At 38.5% G+C, this 10354-nt stretch overlaps 1 protein-coding gene across 7 annotated transcripts; it reads right to left on the reverse strand.

Moving 5' to 3' along the window:
- Positions 1 to 384: 384 nt before the first annotated feature.
- Positions 385 to 8994, reverse strand: LOC113331488 (phosphopantothenoylcysteine decarboxylase subunit VHS3-like). Of its 7 annotated transcripts, none has more exons than XR_003350963.1 (9): positions 8852 to 8994; positions 8144 to 8214; positions 6084 to 6354; positions 5426 to 5737; positions 5295 to 5344; positions 5058 to 5156; positions 4535 to 4959; positions 2158 to 3954; positions 385 to 1704 (listed from the first exon to the last, which is right to left on the reverse strand). XR_003350963.1 is itself a non-coding variant. In XM_026578195.1 (3 exons), the coding sequence occupies exons 1-3, from the start codon at positions 8862 to 8864 to the stop codon at positions 7598 to 7600; spliced, it is 393 nt and encodes a 130-aa protein (XP_026433980.1). In that variant the 5' UTR covers positions 8865 to 8994; the 3' UTR covers positions 7289 to 7597. The 7 variants fall into 7 exon arrangements, 1 of the variants encoding a protein (XP_026433980.1); XR_003350962.1 differs by having other exon boundaries at positions 6084 to 6364; XR_003350965.1 differs by having other exon boundaries at positions 5058 to 5169; positions 6084 to 6364.
- Between the last annotated feature and the right edge of the window lie 1360 nt (positions 8995 to 10354).

The following is a 10354-nucleotide window of genomic DNA, read 5'->3' on the forward strand; positions in this document are numbered from 1 at the left end:
CCCACTGTCACAACGATCTTGTTGGGACCACAAGGATTATCCATCAAGATCTTCTTGGTCAAGACGCCGGACTGACCTGTCGGACTGGCAAAAGAAACATCAAATCTTCTCAAACGGTGAGTAACTTTCACCATCTCCAGATAAGCTTCATCAGACAGATCGGAAGCACAACTGGTACTAGGAGGCTCCATAGGTCTCTTATCAGAACGAAGGAAAAATCAGAACATACGACGGCTAAAAAACCGGCGAAAACAATAGAACGACGAAAACTACAATGGTGTTCCCTAAGGAAAAGCTTCACAGACGAAAAACAATGGAAAGAACCATTGATCAAAATAACCATGATAATTACACACAATTCAAAATAATGGCATAAATCGCCGGAGAAAACAAAAAGAAAAACAAAGAAGAAGAACCATATCGTCTTAGGTGTCGACATGGAGAGTTTCTCCCAGACATAATGAACTTCTTTATAGGAGACAAGAAGTTGAGAAGGAACAGCAAAAGACAGAAGAAAGAAAGAATGAAAAAATTCTGAACTCTGAAAATAGATAATAAAGACATCATTCTCTTCTCCCAAAAGATTATATAAGAAACTAATGGACAACCAACCGGCGCCTCAAGTCCAACAGGTAAAAGCGCATTAAAAGTGCAGACGTGGCGGAAATCTCGGACGTGGCGATAAAGACGAGACGGTTACAAAGTTTTCTTCCCATCATGTCCTTGGCAAGTTGCAAAGAAAAGGAGCAAAATGTGAGGGTAGATTACCCGATGGCCACGTGTTAACATCCCAAGGGATGAATCCATGATAGAATGATGAGATAAAAGCATCGAATGATACTCCAAAAAGGTGAGTTTGTCTGAATCGAGACGCCTGTTACAACATCGCATGAACGACTCGTGTAAGGAGTAGTCTAATATGCTCAGACGGTCAAGTCTAAAAAGAAAGACTGCATTTAATGAAGGATAAGAAGAGATGAGAGCGGATCTATATCGTAAAGAAAGGATCGGGCGATCTATACTACGACCCAGAGGTGATACAACACGAGGTTCTCTAAGGAAGAGCTATACGATGACGAGCAGAGCGAGACAACTCAAAAGGAGAACCAAGCAAGCCATCACGAGGGATAGTATAGAACCCGTCCGAAGCAACGAAGGCGATATACGATAGCCCCTCCAGCTCGGCGAGACCAGGCCTTCACGAGTCTAATCTGCCTATAAATACCAGTCCATGTAGAAGGAGATGGACAACTTATACAACAATAGATGGTCTTTCTACAGAGAATTCCTGAGAGAGATCTAGATAGAGAGAGAAAGAAATCTAAGTGATATTTGTAACTCTTTCAAGGATAAGACCTTTTAACCAATAAGAAAACATTTTTTCGCGTGGATGTAGGTCTTCATGGCCGAACCACGTTAAATGCTTGTGTTAATCTTTACTTTCCATGCTCTTTACATCTTGTTCATCTTGAATCTTGAATGTTTTAGTAGTTTATAGCCTTTAGATTTACTTGGGTGTAGTCATCAGAAAAGATGTAACTACATAAATCTGGTGGAGAACTCTTCTCGTAAATGAGCATCAGGTGTGTATATGCGAAGGGCTAAAGATGAAATTGGGAAGTTTTTGCAGCAGCTGAAAGCGATGACCAATAGTACCAACTATTTTTCAAGTACTTTGTCTTGCATGATTGTTGCTTGAATCATCTGACAGATCAAAACAAACTTTCACTTCATTATGGCAAGATGGAAAACTGAAGAAATGTTATTCATCAACACGCTTGCACAAAAAAACATATCGCGATAGTACATGAACAATGCATGTACAGACTATCAATATCAAATTAAAGCTCTCCTGAAATTTAATGTAACAGTAAGAATTGACACCAATATCTTCCAATTGGTGATTAATGTACGAATTGCTCAACAATGGCCAAGTTTCCATATTATGTAAATTCTATTCTCCAGCACTTACTACGTTTTCTTATAGTACTGTATGCTCATGGTGATTAACTAACACAATCTGCTATTAACACAAACGGGAATGGAAATTGACCACTGGTTAAAAAATGATGTTCTTCAAAACTATAATTATAACATACTGTCTAACCTACTAAGTCAACTATTTTAGGAAAAAAGAAAAGAAATAGACAAGCTCACCTCAAATATTGACTCTGCAGATTTAACAAATGCACGCAAGGCAGATCTTTTCAATGGGCCAGACTTTAGTGGCCTCAGAGCTTCTTCAGGAAGAGCAGCAACCATATCGAGTAAGTTACTCTTGAGCCGCCTCAAAATTGGAGTAACCTTTCCCACCACAGGCCTCAATGAACGTTTGGGCACTACATAGCAGAGACCCTTAGGTGCTGGAGTATTCTTCTTTGAAGATTCTGAATCTTCCTTGTTTGAACTTTCTGAAACTGATACCTTGGCTCTGATTGTTCCTCTTTGAGAACGTTCTTAGCACTTCTTTTTGCAGAGTCTGTGGGATTTTTATCAACTGATACAGTCTTTTTTTTCTTTTGAGATACCACCACCTCCAGAGCGTTACACCTAGTACCATTTTCAGCTTCTCTCTGCCGCTCAATGTTCAAAATTAGTGTTGGATCATGGAGATACAGATATGTGGATGGGACAAGGGAATGAATCCCGTCTGAACCAATAAGTCATATTCCTTTCACTAATTCCTTGTTGGAATCATTGGTGATGAGCTTTATTCAATCTCCTCCAGGTTATATGGACAAACCATTTCCTTCTTTTAAAATTTAATCACTCTAGAACTAGTGTCCAATTTTCCACTCTTCGATGCCTCAATTCTGCTTTCCCTTTCCCTTTGGAGTGATCATTGGTGATGCTTACTTTCCCTTTCCCTTTGGAGTGATCATCAGTCTCCTCGCCTTCATCATTGGCTGGTGACAATGAGTTGCACTTCCCATCATTATGCCCCTCGAGTTCTAAGTTGAGGCATTCACGCCTATATATTTTACCATCATAAGTTGTTTCAACTTCCTAACCCGCCTCTTTGGGATGATATCAGAGGTTTCTGGGTTCATCGTTTCCATATTGCTAAAGCTTTTGTTGCAAGAGAAGTTCCACCGTTTCCACCATCAAAAGACCTCAACCCAGAGACTTGGCAGCCATTAAGAATAGGATCTCATCTCTCTCCTAACCCGCCTCTTTGGGATAATATCAGAGGTTTCTGGCTTCATCGTCCCTACACATAGATAGCTTAAGAAGCTGTGATTCTAAGCCTCCGATTGAGTTTTCCATACTTGAAATCTCATTCTTGAGTGAGTCCACCTCAAGGTCGTAAGCTCGTGGTTCGTTTAGAACTTCAAACATGGGCTGCACACAATCAGTGGTTTCCCTACCAAGTCACCTACTTGTTTTTGCTGGAGAGCTGGTAGCTGTACCTCACTGTTTTTGTTTGATTCGCTACTTTTAGAAGCCTTATCTGGGGAAAGACTTTCAAGTACGTGATTGCCATCCAGAACTGAAAGACCATCTGTCTTTTGACCATCACTATCTGCAGCCAACACACTTAGGTTTCTACTTCCATTACAATGATCCCCAGAATTGCTCTTCCCAAATGACCAATTATTGTTCACATTGTTGGAATCATTTTCCTCGGCAACATCACCAAGCTGAATCATACCAGAGAAGGGTGTGCAGAAAGTTGTAACTATTATTTAAAGTTTGGTGTTGACCGCTACCCCTGCTAAGGTTCAGAAGCATACTGGCTATTGCATCTTTTCCAGCTTCACCAACTCCCTTAAGCATGACTTTGCTTTCTTTCGTGAGGACTTCTTCTTCATACTTTAGGTTTCTTAATTCTATAGAAGAATGACGCAGTTTCTGCTGCACATCAGCCGACATTTCGGCACACTGATCAAGGTGTTCAGGAACAATGGCTGAGTTCAACACCTTGTCGCTGAAAAACTTCAGCAAGAAGACCCTCTACAACATAAAAGTGAATTAATACCAACACCTTTTTAAGCACATCTACCAGAAGAAGGAAAAATGTGCACTCATTAGCTAACATAACACTTTTTTTTATCTTTATGAGTTGCTTAAAAAGTTTTGATCAATTCAGGACTTATATTCGACATTATATTGTTAACATCTGAAACAATTCTCTTTACTATTACTAGAAAACAAAATGGTCTAATCGGAAACAAAAACTTTTACTTAGAAGTGAGAGACCAAGCAAAAGGTTGACAGTTGTCAGTTTCTATAAACAGGGGAGGTCATTTTTGTAAGATAGAGCAGATAGAAACACTCACGAAAAGAATAATTTAAGTTCAATTATGTGCACACTCCTCTAAAGAGTGTATATTTGACACTCCTCTAAAGAATTCCTTTCAACAATTTTGAGGAATTGACTTGCTGATTTTCTAAGATTAGGTAAGAAGTTACTTTTAGAAATAAATTCTTGACTATATAATAGGCAATAATGACGTGGCCACAAAATACAATCTATAGGGAATTCAGCTTCAGAACTAGTATATAATATGCAAATAAGGTGTCATGAACATACCTCCTCCAGGCTACAGTCCCAATACTCTTTTTCTTCTATAACACCAGCTAACTTGTTCAGTTTCTCCGATAAAATACGAGTTCCTTCACCTTGATATCTCTTCCGTCTGCGGTGATGAATGACGTTAGTACTGGATGGTGCCTTTACTTCACCAATCTCAATACACGTGGGTGATACCAGTTCCCAATGGGAATCTTATGAAGTGGAGGTATCAAGCAGTAAGTATGATACTCGGAATCGTAATGATCACAAAGAAACACAGTTCCATCACTTCTGTCAATGCCACAGAGTCTGCAGACACCATGGTCCCAAGGAGCTTTAGGGATCTCCTTGCCACACAGAAACTCATCTATTTCCTTCCTTTGTGCGGTGCTTAAGCATTGGGGATCAGCATGCTCCTTAATTTTCTGTACAAGATCAAGCACCTGTTTGGAAGAATATACCATAAAGTAAATTGACAAGGTAATACAAGAAATGGATGTGCAAGCGGATTGAGAGATTGACCAACGAAAAATAATCACACCTCTTTTTCATACAGCAATTCAAAATTTCCAGATAATTGATCAGCTAAAAGCATCAAATCTGGCCGGTCCTAATAAGCAGTGCGTATGTTGGGCCAAACCTGATAAAGCAAACTTTAGTAACAATACATGTTAGAACCTAGAAACCATCCTTAGATTTCTGGTCTACATGAGACTATGATGAGCTTTGGTGCCAACTAATTTTCAATTCACAGGAAATAGGAAAGGCATCACCATACCTCATGTACATCCTCCAGAAAAACTTCGTAAGTAAGTGCGTACTGCTAACCTATCAATAGTTCTAAAATCATGAGCTTTGGTGCCAAGTAATTTTCAATTCACAGGAAATAGGAAAGGCATCACACCATACCTCATGTACATCCTCCAGAAAAGCCTCGTAAGTAAGTGCGTACTGCTAACCTATCAATAGTTCTAAAATCCAATGCATGAGATACCGTTGCATGATATCCAAGAATGCCATCCCCATTAGCATTAGGGTTTAGTGAGGTTGTTCCAAGCAAATTGCAGTTTTTGCCTCATCTTCAAGAATAGTACGGCACAAAACACAACGACACTGTTTCATGACAATACCAGTTCTGACACGCCTTTCCTTTCTTACTACCACGGGTTTCCTTTGTGAAACTTCGTCAGCCACATGTGTCAGCACTGAAACAACAGCTTTCTGCGTATCCAATAAACAAGATCAATGCAGATTCAAAAACAAGCTGGCCAAATGGGAGCTCCTTGCCAATAAAATATTCTATACACGTTATAGCATGTCTTTAAGATAACTTAATAGATCAAATTCGAAATCTTCTGGCAGCTAAGGGATGGTATGAAAGACAGAGTCTGACAGACTATTAATTTCATTTTTTATATCCCAACTCGTAGCTATTTTTTCAATTTCTTTCCTTCTACAACATTTGACACAGTATATTGGTTATTTCATTTAACTTTTGTGCAACTCTGCAAAAATGAAGACTTGATTAAAAAGGAAAAGCAATCTGAAGAAGAAAATTTCCCTATACCTTTGTAGGCCCTGATGCATTGCCCTTGTATACTTCCTTACTAATAGAATGCCGCAACATCTTCTTCGCCCACTCCGGCAAACCTTTATCCAACGCCTCATAGACACATTTCCCTGACATTTGTGGGTAGCTTTCTTGCAGGTTCCAAGACTTTTGCCCAGTCTGGAATCTCATTGCTGCTTTCAGTAACGATTGTTTCAGGGCATCAACTTCTCCATTGACCAAATATCATTTTCTCTCTTCAGGGACCCAAATATTTGCTTTGCAGCCTCTGCAAGCAGCTGAGAATCAAATAAATTAGTGCTCCCCTAATAGTATTTATCACTATTACCTGATTTGAGTAGGAAAGACCTAAAGCTGAGAACAAATCTGGAATTAAAACATAAGGACAAGTGAAAACCCAAGTATAGTGTTGTGGCCATACAGCATTAAGTTTCTGACAGCCCATACGGCAACAAATCAAGCATCTTCCTTAAGACATTAGGGAAATTACTACTGTAGGGCCCTTACTTGCAAGGTCTTTAGAGTGGCTCACACTTGCATTTAGCAATACATGGGATATTTTACTGTCACATCGAGCTGCTACGTAACTTTAGTTCTATCTGCTACACACTACTTCCTTGACTTTGCCTTTAGAAATGACAAAGAAACAAAATATACGAGAAAAGAAAAACGGCATGACCATGAACAAGGCAACTAGATATGGATGCTGATATATCTAAGAAACGTGATAAAATTCTGATGACTCGAATTGCTAGAAATTTTCTAGTCCTTACCTAGCACAGCTTCAGATTATGGTATTCGAGCAATGGTCTCAAAAGTACATGTAGAAGAGCAAAATATTTTGATTTATCGCAGATCTTTTGTATGCTAGACTAGCTAGCTGTTAGCTCCCTAAGCGTCTAATCCTAATTCATAACATGTAATCGAGAATTAAGAGATGACTAATTTAAGACATTCCTGACTATGCCAAAACAACAATTCACGAACCACCATTCCTGGCTCTTATTGAGATAGGGAAAAGTTATCTCAAAGGAAACTACAGTAGATACACTGCAAAATGAATCCAGCATGTTGCAGAGAGAAAGACGATATTGGAGAACGATCTTAAGAGGTGATTTATAATTTAGTACAGGAAACATCAAAAATAACACACAAATTATAAGATAACATGCTCTATATCACCAAAATAGATTTGTAAAAGATAAGTTCATTAATTGATTAGATAGCTAAAACAGAGTGTCACATGTTGTACTTATAAGAGTAGATAGTGCAAAAGACAAGTCACAACTACTCACACTTGATACGATAGCAAAAGCTACATATAACCTAAAAATAAAAAGATAAAAACAGGACATTCAATTACTCTAACACAAACTTTACACTCTGACTTTTCTCGTGATAACTTTAAAGTCTAGTAATCCTACTACTATAATTCTTCCTATGTTCCCAACCCCTGTACTTCCCCCTCTCAAATCACAACTACATAAGTCCACCAGATACATCAGTCTTCATCAATCATCAAAATCATCGGGACCACCAGAAGCATCATCATCATCATCATTACCATCAAATTCTTCTTCACCATCAAAAGCAGCAGCATCATAATCGTCGCGAACACTAAAATCAAAATCATCACCATCACTGTCATCGCCAGCAGCAGCATCATTAAATGTTGGCTTATGTGATTCATCACCAACAGTATCACCATCACTATCTTCTTCTTCATCATCATGTGGTGGTGTATAAACTTTTTCTGGTAGGGTATACTTATATCCAGTGAAGTGGATGGTTTCACTCCTCGAGCTGAGACAGCTCAAAATCTGTCCCAAACACCAAATCCAAAGATACTAGCGGATCACTTTCTGGTGACAATATCCCAATTACAACCTGTTTGTTATAAGTTTCATTCTTCACATACAGGAAAACTCTTTCATCCCCCACCATCTTACCACTACAACAAGCCTAATTATTAATTAAAAAAAATTAAAAACATACAAAAACAAAACATAGATGACAATTTTAAGAAAAAATGATAGTCTGCTCAATTATGTAATAACCTGTGAAATGTGGATGGTTTGTTCTTTAGCAAGAGAAACCATATGGCTAATTTCAGGCATGACTTCAATACCTACGCACCACAATAACCAATATTGAGAAAGGAATGTTAACACTATGCAAAACCAGCCAACAATTTCACACGGTAAAGCAGTAGACAAAGACATTGAAAAGCCAAGAGACTGAAACCGAATGATTCACTCAATATATCAAAAGCACATACCATTCACAATTTCACATTGCTGTAATACATAACCACAGTCAAATGAAAAGTAATTATACTGTTTTCTTGAGGAACAGGGATAGTTAGCAAACAAAACCCAAGACAGAGTAACAAAAATAGCAATTAATCAACCAATTTAAAACAAATCCAAAACCCATTTATTAACCACAAGATCAGACATATTCACAAAGTTGCACAACATAAATAAATCAAACTGAGCACTCTTTGAAATCAAGAAAAACCCCTACGCCCTACAATCATTAACAAGCACAAAAATCTAGATCATTCCCGAAACACACATCAAGAATGCAACTTAACCTTCATTATAAGCAAATAATAAACTTAAATTTCTCATAATAACAGCAATAGAAACAGCAACCATTGAAAAAACTATCAACATTATGAGATCAGGGTTTCAAAAGAATAAACAAATCAACATCAAATACTACAGTTAGAACTATAAGAGAAGTGAAGAAGATTTTATTACCCCAACAATCCATAGGTACAGACGCGGCGACTAGGGATCGGGAGAGATTTGACGGAGGAGGCGGAGTTTCGAGTGGAAATGATCACGAATGATGAGGGAAGAAATGTCAAGGTTTAGAGGGTGTTCATAAGCCAAATAGCCAATTCACCTGACTGATATGTACAAGGCGGATTGTTAGGGTTTGGTACCTACGCACCTACATTGGACTTCTTTTTACCCATCCACTACAAAGCCCTTGTACCAAGTCCATGAGTTGGAACGTTTTTCCTGTGGCGTGCAGATTACCTTAATGCCGTAGGCCCACGTAATTTAAGGAGTATATTCACGTAATTTATGAACGGTTTTGTTTTTTTTTGGGGGGCCTTTGACTTTTTTGAGGAACGCGAAATTGGGGATAAAAAAACTAATTGGGATATAGATTACTTCTCCAAACCCATGGTGCGTGCTAAGGGGTGATTTTTGGTATGAAAATACTAAAATACCATTTGCTCAAAATAAAAATCAAAAAACAAAATCATATCCCTCATATATCCCACTCCTTTCAAATTAGAGGTTTCCCCACTCCCTTTCAAACTCTAAATTTTTTCCACTCCCTTTCAAATTCTCTTCCCTTTTAAATTTTCCCATTTCCCCATTCCCTTGAAAACAATTTTTTTTTTATCATTCGGAAGCGATGAGAACCGTGCATGTAGTGATGAAACCATGCCGGTATTGATGAAGAACATGCCGGAAGTGATGAAGACATGTTGGAAGTGATGAAGACCAATGCCGGCATAGATGAAGACCATGCCGGTAGTGATGAAGACCATGTCGGAAATAAAAAAAATATTAAATAGCCGGAAGTGATGAATATCATGCCGGAATTGATGAAGATCATGCCGGAAAATAGTGCCGGCATACTTGGTAACTAACATTCAATGCCGGAACTGAGTGCCGGCATGCTCGATAGAAATCTATCAATGCCGGTAGTCAAGTGAAAAAAATTTGAAGTTTCCTGGATACTTTTCATCATGTGCCGGCATAGAAATTTAAGCAACATACTATGCCGGCATAGATACCGGCATGCTCGAGAATTAAGTGATTGTGCCAGAAGTGGACTGATTAAAACCAAAAAGTTTAGGTTTTGAAGATCAAAACCAGAAAATTTTGTAACAAAACAAAGTCTCGTTGAGGCTATGCCCCCCCCCGGACCCCCCCCGGATAGTAGGAACCATTTATGAAAATTTCCAACAAATGCCGGCATGGATTTTTCGGTTGAATACAATGCCGGCACGGAGCTATTTCAGCTGCAACAATGGTGGATTCAAAGAAAAAAAAATTAAATTTTCAACCTCTTAGCAGCAATTCTCTCTTCACAATCGTCCTCCACTTTCACCAAAAAAAGTTCCCTCTCAAAAAAAAATTCCATCTTTGTACTCTAATCTCATTCACCCAAATACAAATACAAATACACACTAATCATTTAACAAATACTCCCTCCGTCCAATTTTAAGAGTCCGCTTT

This window comes from Papaver somniferum, unplaced genomic scaffold (assembly GCF_003573695.1).
Source record: "Papaver somniferum cultivar HN1 unplaced genomic scaffold, ASM357369v1 unplaced-scaffold_125, whole genome shotgun sequence".
Lineage (NCBI taxonomy): Eukaryota > Viridiplantae > Streptophyta > Magnoliopsida > Ranunculales > Papaveraceae > Papaver > Papaver somniferum.